Source organism: Diorhabda sublineata, chromosome X (assembly GCF_026230105.1).
Source record: "Diorhabda sublineata isolate icDioSubl1.1 chromosome X, icDioSubl1.1, whole genome shotgun sequence".
Lineage (NCBI taxonomy): Eukaryota > Metazoa > Arthropoda > Insecta > Coleoptera > Chrysomelidae > Diorhabda > Diorhabda sublineata.
Genome location: NC_079485.1, coordinates 2,698,073 through 2,723,169, shown reverse-complemented (window position 1 = coordinate 2,723,169; position 25,097 = coordinate 2,698,073). Strand labels below are relative to the sequence as shown.

The window sequence follows — 25,097 nt, the reverse complement described above, 5'->3', positions numbered from 1 at the left end:
TAAAATATATTTCCAATGAAAATTCTTCCAGAGCTCAGTTAGACGGCCCAAGTACGTCGAAGGTAAATAGTCAACAGTCTCTTCGGGACCCTATTAAAATTTTGCTAAATATGCTGAAGGATAGCGACCCCGAATCCATCGATGAGTATGAACATTCATCAAAATATATTTCCAATGAAAATTCTTCCAGAGCTATGTCGGACGGCCCAAGTACGTCGAAAGTAGACAGTCAACAGTCTCTTCAAGATCTCATGGTACAATTGGACATTAACCCTAAAAAGGGAGAATCCAAAAACATAAAGAAAAAAGAAACCTAATGTTATTCCACACACAAATTGAAATGTAAATTTATTTTCTTTACTATGTAGTTTTAAAACTACAAAAATAAATTTGTGCTATACTTTTTCATTCCAATCAATTTTAATTTAGATTTAGGTTTGAATATTGTTTTGAATGTAAAAATCAAAGGCAAAATCCGATGATAACCTCAGAAAATATATAACTGAATAAAATTTAGCGTAAAACATATGCATTTATCCTAAAGTATACCACTTCATTCAAATCTATTCAATGTGCACTAAAAAAAATATTGATAAATGTATATGTATCCAATTGACGAAAAGACATATTAAACATAAAAATTTATTTTTTTAAAAACTAAAAACGTCATCATTTATAATAAGGGGTTCATCATGCAAATCAATAGCAATGTCTTTATTCCACCTTTTCCTGGACATGTTGATTACACTTCATCCACTTATGAGGTATAATTCTCTGAATAACTTCGTGAAAAATATTTTTAACGTCATAAAATTTAAATGTTTTATTTTCTGCTGCAACATATTGTTTCACATCTGCCAGATCAACTCAATGGGATTGAGTTCACAATGGTAGGGCGGAAATCGTAAAATGATTTTATTTTGTTTATTGGCCATTTAATCAATAATGTTTGAGTTAGTTATTTTTATGCTCTTTGATCATTTCTAAAAGCTCTGCATTAACCATTGTTTCATCAAAATAGATATTTTCAAAAGTAAGCCATTTTTGAAAGAGACCCACCCATTTCCTCGTGATAGTCTCCGGTTTTTTTCTATTCAAATACCCATAAAGCATCTGGCAGAAAACCATCTTCAGTACCAATGTAACAAGTAATTAGTCTCTGTCCTTTTCCTAAAATTAAAATTTCCCTGTAAAACCACATATACAACCAAACATAAAATGTGCTATTAATTGAACTCTTTTGAATTGTGATGAATATGGAAATTATCTAAGTCAACGGAATAATAAATAATAGTAAAAAAATCATTTTAGAAACAAGATTTTATTGGAATGAAATTTTGGAAGACTAATATGGCTTTAAAAATGGAAGAAACTCAAATAGCTCGATATTTAGAATTAGACAACTAAGTGAAAAACTGTAAATAAAGATAAGGAAATTCATTTATGTTTCATAATTTTGGAGATAGCCTTTGATCAAATAAGAAGAGAAGATATAGTGCTATCAATGAAAATGAACTTTTTAGACTTAATTAGACACATATATACGCAGACAGGTGACACTAAATAAAAGCTTGTAAAATAGTTTTTTGAAACCTTACCTATCTGATTGGTTTATTAATCTGGTGGAAACTCCATCCAAGAATGCTTGCCTTGAGGATTGTATAGAACAGTCCACCCAAACCTTATCCAGCGTTTACCAATGTTTTATCCAGCTAGTGAATTTTTCTATTTTCTTCACGAAATTTCATGATTTTTCTAAGGTATTCTCGCCTCTGCACAACTACTTCTGCTTTTCCTAATAATAAACTGTTCCTTCCTTATTTTTTGAAGTGAAATCCCATTTCTTTCAATAAATTATAAAATGTTGATCTTTTAAAATCCAGGAAGTCCTTGTCTTCGTTAACTACTCTCCAAATTTCATTTATGTAGATATCTCATTTTGAAAGAAAAAATTATGCACAATTCTCAATTGAATTGTTAATTTTTTTTCTTGATGGATACTTTTTTGGTTCGGCAACTGAATGATTAGCTCTGTACTTACGAACGATTTGGTAGAAACTTGAAGAAAATACTCCCAAAATATTTGCCGTTTTATGAATAACCTCATTAACCGTCTTGTCATCATTTTCTTGCATTTAATTAACAATTCACAATCATTTGTTATTCGATAGCGTTAAAATGAAGCTTTTTAGTTCTTTTCTTAGGCAGAGTCTAGCTAATGTTGACAACTTCATCAGATGCATCCATATCAGACATGTTCAAGAAAATTAAGCAGATAAATAGAAATAATCTCACGGCAGTATTATACTGCCGTCCCTGTACTACACCTAATCTAGCGGCTTTTGCAACAATGCAGCACTGGCCCTTCCCACGGGTCTTTTCATTTGTGGTATATAATGTTGCCGCGTATTTGGACCAATAACGATGCAGCTCCCCGTTTCGCCCGGGATCTTCACGTGATGATCATGCACTGATCATCGTTTTGGTTCACTATTTTTCTTTGATGAATAGACTTCTAATTAGATTTCACTGTCAAAATGGTACTCCACTTCGATTGCCTCAAGTAAAACCTCCAAAATTGTAGTTTACATTTATTTATGTATTATTATGGCCTGAAAATTACAAATAATGAAATCATTGATTATCATTTAGCAATATAAAATGAACTAATTCTTTTCGTGTGTATTTTCCTGTGCACACTTTCGGTTCAAAAGCATTTAAATCTAGCGATACATGAAATTTGCTATGTTTTGGGTATTGTTAATGTTACAAATAATATTTCTAAATTGAAAAGAAAGTGATGAATAAAGTGATTTAACTATACAAAGTAAACGTCATTAAACAATTAAGGAAACCGTACACAACTTTTACCTGCAACTGTCCGTTCCTTGTTATCCATTGTCAAGACCAAAATATATCCCGCTACAACAAACTGGCCTCCAAAAATGAAGTCTTAAACAACTGTATAAACTGTCATCATTTTCTTAAGATCCTTTCTCCATGATCTGTTTCGATTTCACAGATAAAACATTCTTTGATATGAGATTGTTGTAGTCACTTCTTTATTCATTCTAATCTTTTTGTGATTTGTTTACATTCCAAACTTAAACAATATGCGGTGCATAGGTCTATTAAAAAAATAAAGAGTTAATTTTATATTTATTATTAAATTCATTACATTATCCTATTTTTATATATAAAAAAAAATAACTGATCATTTGTATAGTACACTAGCAACACTTGATATTATTACTCAATTTCATATTATTAAGAATATAATCATATTCAAATTCGGTATAGAACATCATTATTTGGTATATTTAGCTATTATTTGCAAATATGAAATGGATCACTATTATAACTTTAAAATACGACAGAAAGGAGCAAATATAGTTAAGTAGCTAAGGCGCATTACTATAAATACAAATAGTAGAAGAGAGCATAAAAATAATATCCCCACATTATAATTATTGCCCGTAATAATGAAAACCATGTCATTTGGAAAATTAACCGAATTCAAAATCCTTCAATGAATCAATTTACTCAAATCCAACATTACAGTAACAGGTTAATATAAATAAAGAAAGAAACAATTTTAGTATGAAGTGTAATAAAATGACTCAGATGATGGATGACCCTATTATTGATAATAGTGATAAACTAAAAGTATAATATTTGGCAAGACTCTGATATATCTATACATTCATATTTTAAATCATCTAAATGTGCTTAGTCTTTCTATTAGTTTGCCATACACATTTTTTCTCCCAATCATCACAGCTAATTTTAGTAATTAATTTTAAACCTATGCAGGTATAAATATATTATTGAAACTGTTGAGCAGACTCATTGGTAATTAATATGTAGTATGAATAAGTTGAAATTTTATATACTTATAAAAAACTGCTGCAATATATGGATTTCCCAATTAATTATTTTTATTTCCATTATATTTGATATAAAATGGTTTATTTTCCAAAACATTGATTACACAATTTTCTACTTAAAATTGGAAAAGAATTTGATTCAGTTTAATGAATCACAGTAAGACTATGTTTTTCCAAAATATCAGTGAAAACTATAAAATTTTGTTTTCTTTAAGAAATTTATTAAAATGTATTTACATTTAATTTATGAATGAAATGATACTTACTTTGCAACAGTTGTTAGGTAAACGACTAGTTTGCCTTCAGTAGATAACTTCGTTACTGAAACGCACACCAAAGTAAAAGTGTTGTAGTGGCAGTAAAATGTTACTTATGATGACAAAAGATTCCAGAAATTTCAATATAAAGTTCAGATATTTTAGTAATGTACCTATATATTATGTATTCCTTGATAATTGAGAGCGGCTGTAATGAAAGTGGCCTTAAGAAAAACCTAAAAACTATTCATAGAACGAATTATCCAATGCTACATAGCTCCATTGATTGGAAATTTTGAAATACTTTAATTTTTATAATAAAAAAACTTAGTGAACACGTTAAACTTCAACCTATTGGCGGCCATTAAATGTGCATAGTGTTAACAAACTATTAACTGACCATGGTCACAATACTAAAATTTTGTCTCAACGACTTAGGTCATATTTTATAGACGCGTACTTTGGAATATAAAAAAAAAACAGAGTTAATGAAAGTTTCTTCAGTAAATAGAATCGTGTAACATTGAAACAAAAGTTATTTAAAATGTTCAACTACCATTGCGATAATAATTTTTTTCATTTGTCTGGGTTAAGAATTGTTTTTCTAGAATTAGTTATTGGTATAACCTAAAAACCTTTGTTTGGAGTCTTTAAAACGAGTCATGAAAATCGCCATGACAACAAAATTATTTCAAAAGTATTCTGACAGTTTAAAAAAACTATTTTTTGAATCTGTCAAAGTGATGGATCTCCGTGAACGCCTTAAATTAGCTTATGAAAATGTTGAATTTGCTGCTGATAGTACTTGGAGTCACGACTTTGTTTATCAACAAGCAAATATGAATATCTTACTGCTAGCAAAAAGCATGCAAGCTCTAAAAAATGCAAGATTGAGAGCCAGAACTGTTAGGGATTGTATTCCGAACAGTAAACTTACAAAATATGGTAATTATGAATACAACGAAGCTAGAGAATTATCATATACACCCGATATGGGACCTAGTACGAGTACCACATATGATTTCAGTGCCGAGACAGAAAAAGAGCCGTGGATGTTAGATGAAGTTGACAAACTTTTCAAGTTATATACAGAGTCTGACCAGCACGTAGATGAAACTAAAGAACAAAATATGCATGATGACATAAAGACTTTTGAATCACCCCTCATGAAATGCAATTCTTGGGATGAACAAATGCTTAAAAGCAAAATAAAGGACGATACTATCAAAATATTGTGGACTAACGAACAATTAGAATTAAATGAGTTTCGAAGTGCTGAATCGTGCCGCGAAGGTGGTGTATCGCCTGATATATGTGTTAATGATAAATCAAAAGATGACAAACATTATACTACAGATCATTTGAATAATGAAAATAAAAAACCCCTATACTCGAAAGTTTTAGGAGCTTCGGCTCCGAACAAATTTAGCCCAGGGGTAGGAAACCAAATAACTACATTAAATATAAACTTTTCGTTATCTAGTGAGAGTGTGATAAAAAAAATGGGAAGTGGAAATAATAAACAGTTGCATAGTGATTCAAAAAAAAGTAGATCAACAAGAAAACGAAGGAGTATGAGGAGAAGAAAAAATTCGTCTATAACTGAAAATGCTGAAGAAGAAACGGAGAATACCAATAATATTGGAAAAATAAAAGTAAATTTAAAGAAAAAAAATAGTCCACAAGTAGAAAAAGAGAGAACTATGAAGAAAAACATTGCATCTCCAAGAAAGAGTGCTGTGGAAAAAATGAGAAATACAAATAACAAAGACAAAAGAAGACTACATTTTGATAGATGTGAAAAAGATCAATTCAATGAACTGAACAAAAATAGTTTACAGGTACAAAAGGGAAAAAATATATTGAAGAAAAACATTATATCTCCAAGTAAGAGTGCTGAAGAAAAAGTGGAAAATACGAATAACAAAGAACAAAAAAGAGTGCATTTTGAGAACATTGAAAAAAATCAAGTGCCAGTTATTACTCCAGAAAGTATGCTAAACATAAATTTTGGAAGTGTACACACCACATCAGGTAATTTAAAATATATCAATAATAAAGATAAGCAAATAATACATTTTGATGAAATTGAAGAAGAACAGTCAGTTACTAATTCTCTCAAAGATATGCTAATCATAGATTCTCGATGTAGACCAAACATGTCAGGCTTTGGAATAGAAATGGATAGCAATACAGTTTTTGAAGACGAAAATATCTCTCAAGTAAATACTGCATCATACAATCCATATATAAATTATCCTCCAAATAACTACCACTCAAGTTTTGAATGCGAAAATATCCCTCAAATAAATGTTGATCCATACAATCCATATCTAAATTATTCTCCAACTAACTACTATTCAAATCTTGAATGTGAAAATATTCCACAAATAAATGTTGTTTCATACAATCCAAATCTAAATTATCCTTCAAGCAACTACCATTCAAGCCCTGAACTCGAAAATAAATCGCAAACAAATGTTGCACCATTCAATCAATATCTAAATTATCCTTCAACTAACTACCATTCAAATCTTGAATGTGAAGATAATTCACAGATAAGTGCTCCAAAATACAATACATGTCTAAATTATCCTCCAAGTAACTACCCACACCCCTCTATGCACAAGCTTGCACATTCTTTTCAGCAAAACTTCTCTCCTTATTATAATCCAAATAACTCCCACCAAAATATGATTCAACATGCCAAGCAAAGTTTGCCTCAACATGCTTCTCAACCACATGTTGACAACTGTATTTTTAAATCACACGAGCGTTTTTCTGCACATATACCGGAACGTAAAAGAAGAAAACCTTTTCTATTAAGACGTAATATCGATGAAAATGAATTGTTTTTTGAAATGTATTGTTCATCTTGCTCAACTAATGCAAGCAGTTCTGATGATTCACAAGAAAATATCTATAAAGACTTGGAAGAATTGGCAACACAAATGGCGAATGCAGTTTTAGAAGATCCAGATGAAGATAATGTTAAATAAAAGCTATTCCATTGAATGGAAAGACAAGTCTCGGAACAAAGAACTAGTTAATTAATGTTTTTCAAGATTTAGAGCAGTAGCCTGCTAAGAAAATATGAAAATAATTTGGAAAATTGCAAAGAATCTCAGAAATTTCAAGTAGTTCTGGGTTCTCTTTTTCAAAATTTCAAGTATTTTGTATATTATAGTTGTTGAAACTTGTATGTTAATAAATTGTTTTATGATTAATTAGTCTTTTAATGCAGTAATTTCATACAATATTCAAAATTTGAATTCAATAGGCAAAGTTTTTTGTAAAGTACCCTTGTACCAAAAGTAACTTCTGAAAAGGAAATGCCATACGAGAATAGGCCAAAAATTTTATTTATTTCAGAATGAATGTAGTTCTGTACTAGCTACTATTTTTTTTTAAATTGAAGATACTGACAAAATGCAACATATAATAACTATTTTTATAATTTCAAATACTAATTTACCTTTAGAAAATTTACAAATGTAACTTTCAGACTCGGCTGCTATAAATAAAAGAGGAACAACGTTTCATATTTATAATTAACTAATGGTCCATACATGTTGGCTTTCACAATTTTCTTCTAGTTTTTCCTAAATAATTTATATACTACATCAACACATTATTGAGAAATGAAATAAAAATTGAATACAAGCTTTCTATTTCCATTTTATTCATCAAAAGAGACAACACAAACTAAATTGAATAAAAATTATTCGATTTCTTTGAATTTCTCTATCTTTTTGTATAATTTTGTGTTTTCCATAATTATATGTAATTAGTTGAATATGTTGTTAAGCATTGAATAAATATTTGGAGATTAAATTGCACTTGAGAATTTCCATTTTGTTTTGAAAATTAGTTTATTATGATGTATTCCTTAAATGATATACCGAGTTCAGTTTTAATAGAAGAAAACTTTCTATATGGTATCCAAATATTTAGTAATTGTAGTAATAGCAATAACAACAAGTATAATTGTAGTAATAACATTCAAATCAAGTGCTCACACAATTCCATCTATCAGGTACAACATTTCTGCTTAATTAATAATACCAGCATAGGTATATAGAAAATATTCCTGAGTATACATGTGATTTAAAATTTAGAAACAGACAAATCTGAAGTGAAATATCACAAACTTTGCTGTGAATAGAATTTACTTTGTGGTACATGTTAAAAAATGTGAAATTTAGTGAACTATATTCATTAAGAAACTTTTAGCTCTGAAGTGCATGAATATCCAACAAAAGTACCTATTGTATAAATATATTTACTTTATATGCTGTTAGCCAAAACTGAGTATTTAAATTCAATCATTTTTATTAGAGCATTCAAAATATATAACTTCAGTTGAGAAGACAGATTCCATAAATTTAAAAAGTTTTTATTCAATTGATTGTACAATCTTCATTATAGCTTGTATTAACCACAAACATTTAGGATTAGAAGAAAGAAAAGTCAAAAAGAGCAGAAAAGTGAAGAAAGTTACTTGAAGAAATTTCCTTCATGACAAAGTAATTGCTTACATAATTAAGTTCTTATAGGAAAAAGTTACATAAATGTATATTGTAAATTATTTAATAAACAAATGAATACCAGACCGAAACAATTGCCTATTGTTAACCTATAACAAATAAATATCGTACATTATTTTTGGAAAACCTAGACTTATTAAACACAGAAAATATATAAGTATACAGTAAATTAATTAGTGCGTTGAAATATCAATGATAGTAAAAGCAAAAATTACCTCTGTTTAGTTGGATTGTTGAGCTGTATCACATTTTCTTATTAACCTGAATCCAATATTTGGAATTGAATATTAAAACTATACTATTACACATTCACTTATAACATAACAAATACACTATTAAGTTAGCAAAATTTGTTTTCAAATCATAATAGTAAGACATTATCACAGGATGTTCAATAATAATTTTGGTTGAATTAAAAGTTTTATGGATATAGGCATTCACCATATAAAGTAAACACTAACTGTCGTTTTTTTGGAGGTTTTGTTTAAAGAAGAAAGGAGTGAGAACTATATCGGTGATAATGTTGTCGTTTCGTAGTCGATTTAAGCAGGGGAAGGACACTTAGAATAGGGCTAATTTCTTTAATTGTTATTATGTTTCAATAGAGGGCCTTGATTGTATACCATTTAGCGTACTACGTAATGAAGAAAAGTGATATTCTGTTTTTCAAATTTGTACTGTCAGGCCTATGTAATTGTTTAGGCAATTTAAACATGCTACTAAGTAAGTATGTAACAGGTGATCTCTTCGTATTGTCGAAAGTAAACCATACTTGCTACGATCTAACAGAGACGTTACCTGGACGGGAACGCCTATGCAGTTATATCTCTTTGGTGAATCGTAACGTGTATGGTAACCAAAAACTTATTGAAATTTTTTTATCGATATCATATATTGATGTTTCGTTTAGGTAGAAAGTATTCCAGTTTTTCTAATGATTTTGATTTATTTCTTGGCTCGGATCTGTTGTAATGTGTATGCAAACATTCTATTGTTTCTTTATTTTTTTTAATCAACATTTATGCATTCATATAGCATTAAACAGGGTTATTATATCAAAGAGGGTCAATATATTTATGTCATACAATACATTTATTATTTTTACTTTTAACAATGTTTTATTTTCCATGCTTCTATTAACATATTTTAAATCTATAAAAAAAGCAATAAAATTTTGTTATGCGATCACGTTACTGTCCTTGTTTTATAATACTGTACTTTCCTCAATAGTTTAATATTTACTTCGATTCAACTTTCCTGTGTATGGATGTATTCCCATTCTCGTTAAGTATTTGCAAATTCAAAAATTTCCACGGTAACTACATGGCGTATCAGTTAGATTTGCTCATAAAAATTCGTCAAAGTTAGCTCAACACGCCAGTATACTCACTCCACTTCCAACTTTGCCGCTGTAACTTTTTAAGAACTTTTTTATCATAAAGTGTAAGACTTAGCATAATGTCTGCAAAGTGTAGCACTAAAACACTGCTCTAAATAAGTTTTTATTAACAAAACTTAATTCTTCCTTCCCTGAACTAGGCATAACTGAATAGAATTAACTTTCCGTATATTTAGTTACCTCATTTTATGCAAAATGCTTGGCACCATTAGCAATAATGTTACCTATTTATATCAACTTAAAAACTTATAAATTAATTTTGAGTAAACTCAATATGAGTCTGTAATACGTAGAGCCGTCCAACAGTTACTGTTAAATTTAAATATTTCTATAGTACTTTATACAATACAGAACGGCATCTATTCAAGAATTAATTGTTCTAGGTTTACATAAGAATAAAATAAATAAAATATAAATATTTAGCTTTTATAAAGGAAATGAATAAGAGATACAAGTTGCATCAAATTTTCTATCTTGTTTTATTTGAAAACTGATTTGTGCAATCATCATGATTGGTACACATAACCTCACTTTTAAAATGTATTTCTGTGGTTTGTGTCATAAAGAAGAAGTGATATTTCAAATTTGAAATGTCAAAGTCTACAGTATTTTTTTAAACATAAGTAAAAATATTTCCTGGTTTAATCGTAAGTACCTACAAATAAACCTTTTATTTCAGCTGTAAGTGTGAATCTATAAATTATCTTTTTCCTTTCTATTCTTTAAAGTCAAATTTTGCATTCAAGTGACCACAAATTTAAACAGTTAATGTATTCTTTTTTGGTAAGTTGCAAATTTATTTATTTTCATCGCTACATATTAGCTATCAATATATGAGACCTAACTGTGATTTCGAGTGATTCACACTTCTATAAATTGTTGTTGCTGAATTTCAACAATGTTTAGAGTCTTTCTGAGACACTTTCAGAAAAATTTATGAATTAAAAATATCTGTGTTAATTGAGCTCTTAAATATATAAATAGATAGCTAATGTTGTTCGTAAAGAAAACTTAACATAACATAAATGATTTCAAATTGGATCTAGGCGAAGTGAATTGGCCCTAAGGGTTCCAGATTTCGTCGCTGTGCCGATGCGTCCGGTTTACAGGGTGAAAAAAAAGGAAAACAGCATGATAGTACCTTCTAGACCAAAATATTCCGGAGATAAAATAGCCTTCCGTTCGGATCTTCGAGTGGAGGCTGGTCTGGAGGGTCTATTAGGCAAAATATCTTTAATGTAGATTTCTACCATATACGAGATCTTGATATGAATTAAAAATGCAGTACACCAACATCTGCAGTCGAAGAAATCTTCATATTCACCTTATATATCCTGGATATGACTTACACACCCGATTCAGATATAACTTTGGACTCGCCGTCTTCGTTACGGACGACATATCTTGCCAACGAGAAGAGAATCTTGAGCTTTCAGAATTCGATGTTATGTGGTTAAAAACAACAAAATTCTTTTGCTTCCTATACAGACAACTAGCTATACTCGCTAAAGGCAGTTATTGCCAAACCTTGTCGATAAAATCGATTACCTACAATCAAACCATCAAAATGCAGATATTGTTATCGCTGCGCTGGTGACTTTAATGTTCATCACGTCATGTTAGCTGATTGAATTTTTCAAACACAACTGGCGATGAGCAGCGGGAAGCAGAAAATTTTGCCAATAGTCACGGACTGACCCAACTTATCAATGAACCAGCCAGAGTCCAGATTGAGATAGAAACTTTAATAGCCTCTTAGACTTGTTTCTAAGAACAGATCCTTGTCTATACAACGTGACGGTACATGCATCACTAGAAACATGAGATGACAAACTAATTACAGCAACGTGTGAACTAGAAATCCAAACCCAGATCCACCGAGAAATACCTGCAAGCAGACCGTGAATGTTCACTAGGAAAAATATATTGGGCGAGTGAAAAACCAACTTCTGAATTGCCCAAATGGATCAAATTGTTTCTGGTGTGTAACAAAATCGGCCAGCCTAGGCTTTTGTGAGTCGAAAATTCCATTATTGGCAAGAGAAGATAGGTCAATCGCAGTGACTGCAAACAAGAAGACGGACTTGTTGGATCGCATGTTTGCTACAAATTTAACTCTTAATTCGCGAGGAAAACTACCACAGGAATAGAATTTCGACAACGAGATGTGGCAAAACTTCTCAAAGGCTTGGACATCAATAAAATCACTAGCCCCGATGGAATACAAGCAATCGTATTGAAGATATTCGTAGCTCAATTAACAAGTCCCCTATACAAACTCGTTTCTCTATAATATAAAAGAGGATTCTTCCCTACAAATTGAAAACTTGCTCGGTTTCAACCCATACTAAAGAAAAAGGTTCTTAGCATCTACCGTCCAATTGCTTCAGTACCATCCATTTCCAAAGTCATGGAGAAAGTCGTTAACCAGCAAATCTAGAGATATTGTGAGTCTGCTACCATCATCAGCGACCATCAATACGACTTTCGTAAACTTAGATCAACCGGGGATCTCCTGGTCTATGTCACCAGCTTATGACCTGAAGTTATAGAGAAATATGAGAAATCCAGAGTAATCGCACAGGACATATCGAAGGCTTTTGACAGCCAACCTTCTAAATACATTAACATCGTATGGTTTGTCGTCCTCTCTTATCGACTGTTTTAGTAGGTGTATATTAAAGATCTACTCGACAAAACTTCAAACCCAACCTGTAGCTTCGCCGACGATAGCACACTGGTGTCGTCGTTCAAATCAGCCGCCCCAATAAACTTTAATGCAGCGTAGACCTAGACTGCTGTTTTTACAAAGAATACTGACATTGTAGCTAACGATTTGCTCCTGTCTGGACATGAAATATCACCATTACCGCAAATTCGCTTGTTGGATGTTGAGTTTGGAAGCCATATGTCTTGGCATAGTTACGTGGCCGAGTTAGCTAAGGCAGCTTCACAAAAACTTGGATCCCTCTTGAAGACCAAAAAAATATATACTCCACAACAGCTTCTAATCCTCTACAAGGCCCAGATTACAAGATAAGAGCCAATAGTTACGTGGCCGAGTTAGCTAAGGCAGCTTCACAAAAACTTGGATCCCTCTTAAAGACCAAAAAGATATATACTCCACGATAGCTTCTAATCTTCTACAAGGACCAGATTCGTCTATCTTTGGAGTATTGCTCGCACATTTGGAGCTGGGCTCTCAAGTATACCCTAAGGCTGCTCGACATAATACAGATAAGGGCAATTTTACTTATAGGCGATCCAGAGTTTACCAGAAACCTAGATAGCTTAAAGTATAGAAGAAAGCTCGCCGACCTAAGTTTGTTCTACCGATACTACCACGGTAAAAGCTCTTCCGAGCTGTCCAACATAATCTCACCTACATCTCATAGACACCGAGTTCGCCTGCAGACGCCCAGAACGTCAATTTATCGGGACTCATTTCTTTGAAAGAAGTGCAAGCTGCGGAATAAGCGACTGAATGATGTCTTTCCCGAACACTACAACCTACAGAAGTTCAACATCAATATTCACAGGCATCTCTAAACAGTAGACACCACTCGAACTACTAGAGTGTAATAGGGTTTAACTTCTTATGCTTTCTACATAGAAAATGAATAATAGTGGAGCACTTATGGAATATTAAATCGGAAAAGGTAAAGAATAAATATTAGAACATTCACAAACTTGTAGACCTGCTCCGTCTTTCAAATTGGCTCTGGCATTTTTCTCATTTTTGGTCATATTTATCATAGATATTTTAGCACTTTTACTCAAAAGGTGTGAATAAAAAAACAGTAGCAGAAGAAATTATTTATTTGTTTACAGTCTTAACCTAATAAAAATCAAACTAATTCCAATAAACATTAAACATTAAACAAAAACAGTTTCTATAAGGAAAATTGCATTTAGAAGATATAATTAAAAATAATTCACTACAGTAAACTTAATCAGTGATGACCACAAAAATTAAACGAAATTCCTGAATAAAAATATAAATATACATCTTAGATTCGACTGCAGTTACATATTTAACACAAAATGAAAAAATAATTCTTCATATATAGTTTTCATTACCACCCCAATTGAAAAGCTGTTTTAATCAGAGCTGAAGCTTATGTAATATTCTATTATACACTAACAGAAGTTTATTTTTTCTGTACAAATGGTAAAGGAAAAATTAAAATGAATGAATCAAAATAATGTATATTATGGTATTGATTGAAATTTTTAAATGAAATATTCTTATATTGTGCCCCTAACCTATGATACACTTAGACTGACGACTAAATCTCATAAAAATGTTTGTGATTATTATTTTGACACACTCATCGTTATTTACTACCATATAGAAAGTAATATCACTAGTACTCTAATTATTTTAATAATAATACTTAGTTTAAGTATAAGTACTTTAGAAGAATTCATTAAGTGAAGAGTTTGGAATAACTATATTTAACTTATACTGAACCACTCAACATTGAACCATTTATTAGTTGTTATTAAAAGGAAGTATGAATAATGAGGAATATTTTCTCCTTATGGAGTTATTTAATATATTTATATGAAAATTTCGAGATTAAAAATTTATCAAATGTTTTAAATCAAAATAATTAATTGTTTCTATGTAGCTTCTATTAAAAGACAAAACCGTGTATATTAGTTATATGTTTTAAGATTCAACATTCCAAACTCTTCCTTTAAAGAATTATTTATTAAAAAATTACATAATTGTGCCATCTTTGGTAAGAAAATTTTTACATTCTGTAGCAATATAAAATATTTGACGTTCAAAAGCTTTATACTTTAAGAATTTTTATGAGGTAGCAATCCATTGCAAAAATAGTTTTAAACATGTTAGAACATTTTGGAGTATAAATACGTAAAGAATAGTAAAACTATGTTGACGAAAGACAACCAGGTGAATCTTGATGCGGAATTGCAAGCTTTTCTATATATCAAAGCAAAATAATCATCGGTTATTTGTGAGGGCACACTGGAAGAACATTGTCTCAGTTTTCTCACAACACATCTTCGAAAATCTTGGAAATTACTAGAAAAAAAACAAAAATACAGTATTTCAATATTAATATGTAATGAAAATATAAGCCACCATTTAATTTCCTATGTTCCTACGTGAAATGATTCAAATTAGAGAAGGTTTAAGAACAGAATTAGACAATTAACACATTTCATCCTTACATTGATTAGAAGGCATGGAATAATAAACTCTTTGGCTGTTAATTTTTCAGCGAATTTTATCTTGGTTATCCAGTACTAGGTTCTCGGTATAATTCCAACAAAACCTATATATTACTTCCAAAAAGCGCAGAAGGTGCCAGCCAAGAGATATATACTCAGTGACATTAGAATAATGTTTGATCTTAATTTTTAGTATTCTTACAAAAAGAATGAATTGAAAATATTCGTAAAAAAATTTATGATTAATAAAAAAAAATTAATGTGTTCGACAACTTAGTAGCTGAATACACTCCTGAACACTTTTAAGCATGTAATAAAGAAAGTGATCGATGATCGATGTCTGCATGCTGTACCTTTTTCAAGCAATTTCCTAGATTAAATGAGCCAAAGACTTTACATGGTATTAAAATTGGACAGTCTTCTCCATACACGTGGTATTTAATTCTTGTGCGCGGGGTGGGCACGTAACACCTTCAAAGAATCATTATTCATTAGCAAATATGATATAACGGCATTCTAATTCTCAGTGCTGCTGTTATCTGCACCAGTTTAAACGTTGAAGCTAGTGATCGACAGTCAAAAAAGTAGGTACCTTCTAACCGTGGATGATATGAGAACAGAAAGCAGCGACATATTATTGCACGCATAATAATAGGTCTTTGTTGTCCCCAAACCAAGAAGCAAAACGCAAAGTTAGTTTCTTGAAGCGTCGTTATTGGCGCTCGAAAATTTAAATATACTTTCTGCTCGCAATTTATTGTAGTACAGTTAACGAGACAAGTAATGTGATAGGATGAACCGATAGGTCACAATTGTACTCCTCTCAAAATAGCTAGCAAGGTGATAATTTTGATATTTTTTTACCTTAACATAATTAAATGGCAAAATTTGTTTTCCTGACTACGGCCAAAGTTGAAACGTTGTCGTCATGTCAAAAAATTAAGGTCAAAAAAGTATTCGTTCCTTCTTCCACTTTAGCATATATTCGGTAGCAAGTTGAATTCCTATTTTTATGTAAAAAAGGTACTAAATTGGGTTTATTCTAGTAGATCATTCTCAATATAAATGACATAATTATATGTTCTAAAGCAGTTCGTGTCCCAAAAATGTGTGTTTCTTTTTGTTGTTTGTATAGTGAAACAAGAATTTAATTAAAGTTGAAATAGTCTTGCAAAATGTTGATGCTGCGTAATTTACTACATAAACATTAATTTACTAAATCTCGTCTTTGAATTTACGGAGGAACTGCAACTGCGGTTTTCTAAATGCAAACAGGCTTAAAAATAAAACTGTAAAGACGGTTATTTAATTTGCAAATTTAATAACTTATTTTTCTGACAATTACATAATTATGTAGTATCTACAGTGCATGCATAAGGTAATACATAAATGTATATTGGCTAAATGAATATCAGAAATAGCAGAAACAAATTTTTGGATTTCCCTTGATAAACTTATCCCAAAAAAGTTAACACGTTGCTTCAAATTGATATAAGGCGAGTGAAAATGTTTTGCGTTACTGAATGTAATAAACAAATTAGAACAATGGTCTCCTAGACATTCTGCCAATGTCTAGTGAAAAATTGAAAACTTTTTATCATGTTCATTTTTAGTAGTGAATCACAATAACTGCGTAACTGCGTAATTTCATTTTACTTTTTCTTTCTATAAAATTTTTGCTCATCCATTACCAATTTGAAGCAACGTGTTAGCTTTTTTGGAATCAGCTCATCAAAGGTAATCCAGCAATTTGAAAAAATTAAGTGTTTCATTGGAAAAATGGTATATAATTATATATTTATATATAGGATTTACATTATAATATATATAATATATTATAATTTGAAAAAACAGTAAATTAAAATAAAAAATCTGTATATTTCAGGAATATCTAATAATATACATTATTTTATGCACCACTGTATGCGTAAATTTTTATGGTACATTCATTTCTCTATTGATTTCAAAATACATTATTTATTTACTTTACTTTCAATCAAAAACAAAATAATTTATGGAAATACGACAAATCCTAAACTCACCAAAAGTTATTCGGTTCACACATTGAAAAATTGGGTTTATAAAAAAATTCCTCAATTTTCAGCCGAATTACTGGTTCACTGATCAAAATTTCGACTTTTATTTTTTATTAAAAATTTTCTTTATTCGATCATCGTATTACCTAATTAGACATTTTTTCTTAAAAAGGTAACTCTATTTAATGAAACTCCTTTGCTTTTTTCAATCTTCTGTGTCATATTTTTTAACAAACACTTTCTTAGGTAATTTATTAATAATGTTCTAAAATGTTGACGGATAACAGTAGTTAAACATTTCTCTTCCAAATCTTATAGTTAAGCGTCTTCGTGTAACCTTTTTTTAAATTTGACATATCAAGAAAATCGGTTAACACGATTTCTTCGTTTTGCTGTGACAGAAAGAAACACAGAAGTTATTTCGTATTTTATGTGAATATAATATCCGAGACAATCTTTTTCGTGACCATATTTTCAATTACTTTGTGCTGCTCTAAAACACACCACAACAATATGACCGTACTATTTTCGGATTTAAATTATTATTCCTTCACGTACTTGATATCAATCACTTCCAGTTATATATGTACACAATTTTCAAAACTACTTATTGTTTACTGAAATAATAACATGCGGTGAATTCCTTGAATCCATTTCGACCAAATTGCACTACCGAGTTCATTTGAGATACCTCAAACGACAACTTTAAAAAATTACATGATAATACTTGTCATTTCATGAGATAGAAAATATTAATACGTAAGTTTATTGGTAGATATTTAAAAAATGTCGTTATTTTTATCATAAGTTATGGTTTTTATTTGTACAAATTCATCATATTTTGAGTTAATAAGATGATAACACCTGACAACATTGCGATGAAACGATCGGTAATCCTTAAAAACAAATATCAAATAAAGAAAAGTATCAAACAGAGAGAGTGTGAGAGAGACCACATGATTTTCAATAGCTATGTTCGCGGGTGTGATTTAGAATCAGTTTAGGGACTGATCACATGCTGACTTACAAAATTGTCGTTAATTCACTTCTGAACTTTTACTTCTGTTTTGACGGGTTACATCCGTTCCGTTAATTATTAATTACAATTAATTTACTCAATGCATATTACTAATTCGGAATTGATTTTAAATTTGGCCCGCGAACCAAGTTGAAATAATATGTACGAATTCCTATATTTTTCGACTCCTCTTTATGACGGTTTCTGGTAATAATTGTCCTTTGTATTACCACTGATCTTCCTTCTTCGAGAAGGAGCTGTTTACACATTTACACACCTCTACTCGAAATTTTACTTCAATCTCGTTAACTGTTTCTACCCTTCAATTTCACATATTTCCCTTGATGCCACCATGTTAGTAAGTGATTCTCTCTCCGCGTTACTTTTTCTATAATGGCGGAATGGAAGAAGCATTTTTAGTGAAGAGAATAAGGCAAAGAAAGTCTGGAAAAACTTGAATATAGAATGTGATCTTCCAGGTTTATTAACTGAATCGAAAACCAAGAATTAAGGCCACTGAAAGATTTGATTGAAACAGAAATTATAACATTACCGTAGCCGGAAATTAACACAACTTCTGCATGGCGTAAAGGAAAAATAATTGATTGACTTCCAGGGAAAACATATAATATTTAATGAAAAGTCTTTTTCTACCGCCGTATCTAGCTCTTCAGACTTGGTGACGTATTTTTTGGTTAACTATATCATTGCCCTACATAATTTAATAATAGTTCCAGCGTACTTTATTTTATTTTGGATACTTGGAATTTTGAAGACACTGATAGTGTTATATGTATATCACCATATGCCGAAAAAGAGCAAATTAAACACTTACCTACACTCTGCCTCGTCGAAAGCCGGTATAGTATTATTTTTGCCGCTGTTTCTTACTTTCTGTACTATATCAACGATACAGGTTTGTATTCCTTCTTTATTTTGATCTATACATTGGAAACCATTATTTTCAAGGAAATCTAAAATCAAAATTATATATTAGAATTGTTCCATATTATAGAAATACTTTGGATTATCTTTTAATTACATGAAATGGTGAATTCAATGAGAAATTACTTACTGATAGGGTGCTCAGCATTATTGTCACAAAAAAATGAATTGGAAGCATCGGCCATGTCCATAACTTTATCGACCATCTTGACTTCATCGGGAGACAAACATAATTTATACAAAGTAAGGCTATTTTTGATACAATTGGAAGTTTTTGGCCAAATTTCACAAACTTTTGCAAAGAAATTTGGAAGATCATGCGTCCTCATTGCTTGACCTAACTCATTTTGTAATTTTGCCACGTCTAATGTGTTTTTCAAGCATCGGTTGATCTCCTCTCTATCAATCTGCAATAAATTTTCTTTTTAAGAATTTAAGGATAGTTAATTTTATTGATAATTATGATCAACAATCAAATCAATATTTAAGATAAAAACGTCGAAACCTTAGTACCTTAGACATTCCGTTTCAGAGTAAGGGATCTAGTCACTTTATAATTTAGCCTATATTTGATTAGTTCAAATCAATATGTGAATATATATGTACATAATATTCTCATATTACTATTGCCTGGAGTGTTTGAGACTAATTTCATCTAAGTCTTCTAATTTGAACCATTGTGTGCAAGCACGAGTTTAGTGGGCTATTGGAGAAAGGTAATCTGAATATCTAATTACTGTTATCACTGCCAATACAAAGATTTCCCTCTAGATTAAGAGACAAGTATTAATTTTTCAAGGTGTCTTTAAAGATATTTCAAATAAAATAATGCTGGATTTCAAATATCTTCAGATCGCATAGTACTAATGAAAAGTATAGTATGATCGTCAAATAATGTAACTCAGGTTTTTTTATGTTGATTTGTTGGGGTAACTAATTCAAAATTTATGAGAACATGTTGTTTTCACCTATTTTAAAATAGATTTGGGGAAAAATTTAGAACAATTTTATATGCACGAGTATGTGAAAATCGAGTATTTTCTAATCTTCAGAACAAAATACCTATATACCTATATACGCTATATAAGCTTCAGTGCCTACCTCTATTAACTCTGGAACTTCAGGATGACCAGTAGATTGGCATTTGGCATGTAATGATACCATCATTTCTTGAAGATCAGGTACAATGCCATTATTGGATTGTGACGAATGGGAGGAATATTGAGCTCTTCCTTGAGTGAAATGAATGTTGGAAAGTTCGTTTCCTAAGTTATTCATTTGTTTATCTAGACTATTACTCATTTGGCTGGTTCGACTGCTCATTTGATTTCCCCAGTTATTCATTTGGTTTCCTAAGTCACTCATTTGTTTATCTAAACTATTACCCATTTGGCTGGTTCGACTGCTCATTTGATTTCCCCAGTTATTCATTTGGTTTCCCAAGTCACTCATTTGTTTATCTAAACTATTACCCATTTCGCTGGCTTTGCTGTTCATTTGGTTTCCCAAGTTATTCATTTGTGTACCAAAATCTTGACCCATATGGGAAAATTGGTTCTCCAAATCCTGGCCCAGTCGTTCAAACTGCAAATTTTGCGAGTATACGCATCCTAAAAATGATGAAATTATATATTATCAGGTTGCAAAAGTCATAGGCAACATAATAAAAAATAATAAATAAAGTCACCGCTGAACTTCTGAATGTTAACAAATTTGAGAGGTCTCGAAAAAAGGCATTTGTTCAAGTCTACAACTCAAACTTGTTATTATAAAAAGACTATGTCTCACCAAACTCAGAATCACTACGATATATGGTCTAACCTTATCGCCAATGGATGGTATAAAAAGTACCATTGAATAAGGACTTACTAACGTTATACTCAAAATATCTCGAAATTGTGTGGTAACCATCTGGAGTTAGTAAGTAAAATGGGGATCATTTGTGTAGAGTATTTACGTACATGTGTACGTACATAGTCATTGCTATAATAATCACTCTATGGCTGGCAAGATCTTGATTTATGATCGAAATATACAGAAAGGCTAAGTAATTCCTCTATGACTTGACAGGCTGGACCAAAAATATCAGATATAATCCCGGGTCATTGCCGCTAGAATTGAACATGGAACATGGGAAAGGTTCTCAGTGGATACCTGCTTATCTCAAGAAGCTGAACACCTGTTTTGAAATTGTAAAGCTGTCCATAGGGAAAAGCTATGACACCTTGGCTCGTATTTCTTAAAACCGAAACAAGTAATGTGTAGGTTAACGGTGTAGGGTTGCATAATAGGTCAAGTTGTTTACGAAGTTTGCTTAATCTAACCACTCTGTAACTAACATTTGTAAAAAATTCAAAAAGAAAATAAAAGAAAGTGAAAAATTCCAAAAAGTAATACGATATTGGTAATAGCACAAACCAACATGTAACTCGAACAAAATTATTCGGGTGAACTGACCTATAGCTCACTCAATTGTTGAGTACATTTTTTTATTTCTAAAAAAATCAAAATACAGCGTGTTTCCAAAGTTGTGCGACAAAACTCAAGAGGTCATTGCCCTTATAAAATCATTATGACTTTTTCCTATAAAAAAAATTACCTCAGCCCATTCCTTTCGAAGAAATCACCCATATGAACAGGTTTTATTTATGTTCTTACAATGTTTTTTTTTATTTCAGTTTAACGTACATACCTCGTTGGTCATTGACAGAGAAACAAAAATATAAAAATTACATGAAGAAATGTGAATTATATTTTCTGGTACAGCTTGTAGATTTAAGTAACTCCAAGATTTTCTTGATTTCTGTGGGGCAGTTCAGTGTTGCCTTAAGGTGAGGTCTCAGATTAAACTGATGGTGGTGTTGTCTGCAGTTAATGATGATGTGATTAACGGATACAGGAATGTGACAATTTTGACAAACAGGAGGGCATCAAATAATCGTGAATAAATTTGGTGAGGTTAATACGGATGAGAAAGACTGTTAAATCATGAACAATGAGATATTGGTAGATGTTATGTATGTTTTTGGACTATTGGCTTATCGGTGGAGATGGTTTTAATTGACTGTACGGATGAAAGGGAGTACACATGGCGATATGTTTGTGGGGGTAAGAGATATATTTGAAAGCCCGAAGGATGCTGTACATTTCGCTACTGTGAACACTATACGTCGAAGGTAAGTGAAAAGCCTTATAAGAGTTCGTGGTTTGTATGGATTGCGCAAACGACACCGGAGTCAGTTTTGGAGGTATAATTATAAAGGATTAAGTCTAAGGTATCTTCTATAGGAATATGTTTGGTTTAAGGAGGAGTATTTTTATTGTATTGGTATTTTTAAGTAACGGTACGAGCAATTGGGGAATATAACTTATAATTGTTTGTAAATGAAAGTGGTACGAAGCGAGTTAATCTTTTGTTAGGTGATAATAGCAACCCTCACTTATTCATTAAAAGAAGTTTTTGAAACTGTATCTTTGAATATAGTTTCGGATTTGATTTTGAATGTTTTCTTTTCGAAATGTTGGGGTCAACAATTTTAATCGTAATAATAACCTAGATATTCGATACCCTTTTGACTTTTGGTTCATGGTCATATTACTCGAAAAAAAATATTTTTGATAAATTTAATATATAAAGTGAGAAGTTTTGATATATCGTAATATTTAAATACAAATTTCAAAGGTTAATATATACCTTGAACTTCTATAAAAACAATTGGAGTCAATTTACAAATATGTCGTCTAAATTGTTTCAAATTGAAAACATTTCAATTTTGCAACCAACCAAATTCGAAAGTATAAATTAATAGATCAGTTTAACTACAATAGAAATAGTGGAAACAAAAAAGTATCATCAATATTTTTTATTTCTATTCTATAAATTCATTTTAGTCTAGTATATATTAGACATTTATAAATAGTAACTGAACAGCGATGGGAATATGTTTTATAAATAGCAGAGATTTGATTTTTCGATAAAAATAAAATACTCATCGTTCTCTACTTTATTTCTCACTACGGTTGGCCGACCAGGCTTCAAAATCGAAGTTTACGGATTGATAATATCAATTTTGGTGCCTGAGACTGCGATCCAATTTTCTTTCTTCGAGAGAAGAAAAGGAAAATGTGACCAAAGTAACTTAATAGCAGGGCTACAGTGAATAAGATGATAGAAGATATTTTATTGGAAAAAACCGAAATTATCGTTTCCCTTTCTATTAAATCACTATCTTGCTTTATATACGACAATAATCATTGATTGCGAAATTAAGATTAAGAAGTTATCGAATTTTGATTATTGTGTTACCTCTTCGCCATTTTAGACCCTAAGAATAGCGCCCATAGGACTTTTTTGTAATTTGAGGTGAAATAGGCATATCCGGTATGCTTTTTGAATGTCGCAAAGGTGGTAACGCAACAGTTGTGATAGAAAACATTTTCGATATTTATCCACGTGCAATAAACCTATCAATCAGGAAGACCAACAAAATGCTAAGGGCAGAAGTGGAAGCAAATCCAGCACTGTGTAAGGCTAAAAAAATAGAGTGAGAGATATTACCTTTCCAACCATGCTTGCTTGATATGGCAACCTCGAACTTCCATTTATTCCGATCCCTACAACATTTTCTTGATGGCAAAAAATTTGGATGGTGTCCAAAAGGTTATCTCGAGTTATATTACTAAGCACGGCTTTGAACATTTGCACACTAATGGTAAAATGTTGATGAAGAATATGACTACATTATTGATAGAAAATTAAAAATGTATTCGTTTTAATTTAATTTAAGAAAGCGAAATTACTACTCTATTGAACTTAGGAAATCTAATCCAAATGTGAGCTGAATGCGGTTCTCTTAAATGAACAATAATAAATAAGATATAATTGACTTTTTTTTTTAAATTAACTTTGTTTAATACTAAATTCATATGCTATATTATATTATATTATTAATTGCTCGGATACTTCTTTTGATTTACTCAATAACTAATTCCTGCCAAAAATTCATTATATTTAATGTCATGTATACTCATCAACAATTTTGCACCGTGACTAAAATAGATTCTACATAACTTGAAGGTCAAAAGGATTATTTCAATATAAATACCAGACGATGTTCGGCATATGCGCTTAAAAAAGGATGAAAATAACTCTGTTGAAATCGATAGGGAAATGTGTAAATAAACAGTTAACCTTCGACTTTTCTAAAATTAAACATAAGTGCAATATGAAAAAAAAAAAACAAACATATTGAATATATGTTTTAAAAGCTAAGAATTAATTATAGAGTTGTAGATTAAACTCAATCATTGGTATTAGAAAGAAAACTCAAACTCAAAAATAAATATATTAAAATTGGATGTATACTATAATGGGCCACAAATAATTTTTTTTCAAATTTACTGACTAGTATATATAGGGTGTCTCGCATAAAAATCAATACAGAACAGAGGCATATAGGAAAGCCCAAAATATAACGATTGAGGGCAATTTACCTTTATACAAGTTGCATACCTAAGGATTTATAGGGCCTCAGAGTTGGGCCCAAAATTTTGAAATAAATAAATTGATTTGCAGCCCTTAAACATCAAAATACCAAATTTGGTACACTATATTAAGAGCAAGTAATTGTAGAGTAGAAGGGGATAGAACCATTCTGGAGTTTAATTAGGGGTAGCTTTACCTAAAATTTCACAGAAGTTTTTTTATTTGTCAGTTGATTTGAAAACTTTTACTTCCATACCATGGACAATTTAATACGAAAACTTTGAAACTGATTTGAAAAAAATATTACCTGCACATAGC

The 25,097-nt window shown here is 30.9% G+C and overlaps 2 protein-coding genes and 2 long non-coding RNA genes across 4 annotated transcripts in view; 1 reads left to right on the top strand and 3 right to left on the bottom strand.

The window, feature by feature from the left end:
* LOC130451625 (uncharacterized) overlaps positions 1 to 9,385 on the bottom strand; it is a 53,647-nt gene extending 44,262 nt beyond the window's left edge. The window contains exons 1-5 of the long non-coding RNA XR_008910765.1: positions 8,907 to 9,385; positions 4,154 to 4,387; positions 2,872 to 3,128; positions 1,599 to 2,612; positions 1,060 to 1,170 (exon numbers count right to left, since the gene is read on the bottom strand). This is a non-coding gene — a long non-coding RNA (uncharacterized LOC130451625). The remainder of the gene's footprint in view (positions 1 to 1,059; positions 1,171 to 1,598; positions 2,613 to 2,871; positions 3,129 to 4,153; positions 4,388 to 8,906) is intronic.
* LOC130451624 (zwei Ig domain protein zig-8-like) overlaps positions 1 to 25,097 on the top strand; it is a 491,142-nt gene that overhangs the window by 374,849 nt on the left and 91,196 nt on the right. The window lies entirely within an intron of this gene.
* On the bottom strand, positions 9,765 to 10,395 carry LOC130451626 (uncharacterized). The gene is made up of 2 exons (XR_008910766.1): positions 10,271 to 10,395; positions 9,765 to 10,106 (listed from the first exon to the last, which is right to left on the bottom strand). It is a non-coding gene; the product is annotated as an uncharacterized LOC130451626 (long non-coding RNA).
* LOC130451623 (27 kDa hemolymph protein-like) overlaps positions 13,894 to 25,097 on the bottom strand; it is a 28,507-nt gene continuing 17,303 nt past the window's right edge. Inside the window, exons 2-5 of the mRNA XM_056790765.1 lie at positions 20,396 to 20,904; positions 19,425 to 19,701; positions 19,185 to 19,323; positions 13,894 to 15,146 (exon numbers count right to left, since the gene is read on the bottom strand). Of these exons, the coding sequence (XP_056646743.1) occupies positions 14,951 to 15,146; positions 19,185 to 19,323; positions 19,425 to 19,701; positions 20,396 to 20,904 (1,121 nt within the window). The 3' untranslated portion in view covers positions 13,894 to 14,950. The remainder of the gene's footprint in view (positions 15,147 to 19,184; positions 19,324 to 19,424; positions 19,702 to 20,395; positions 20,905 to 25,097) is intronic.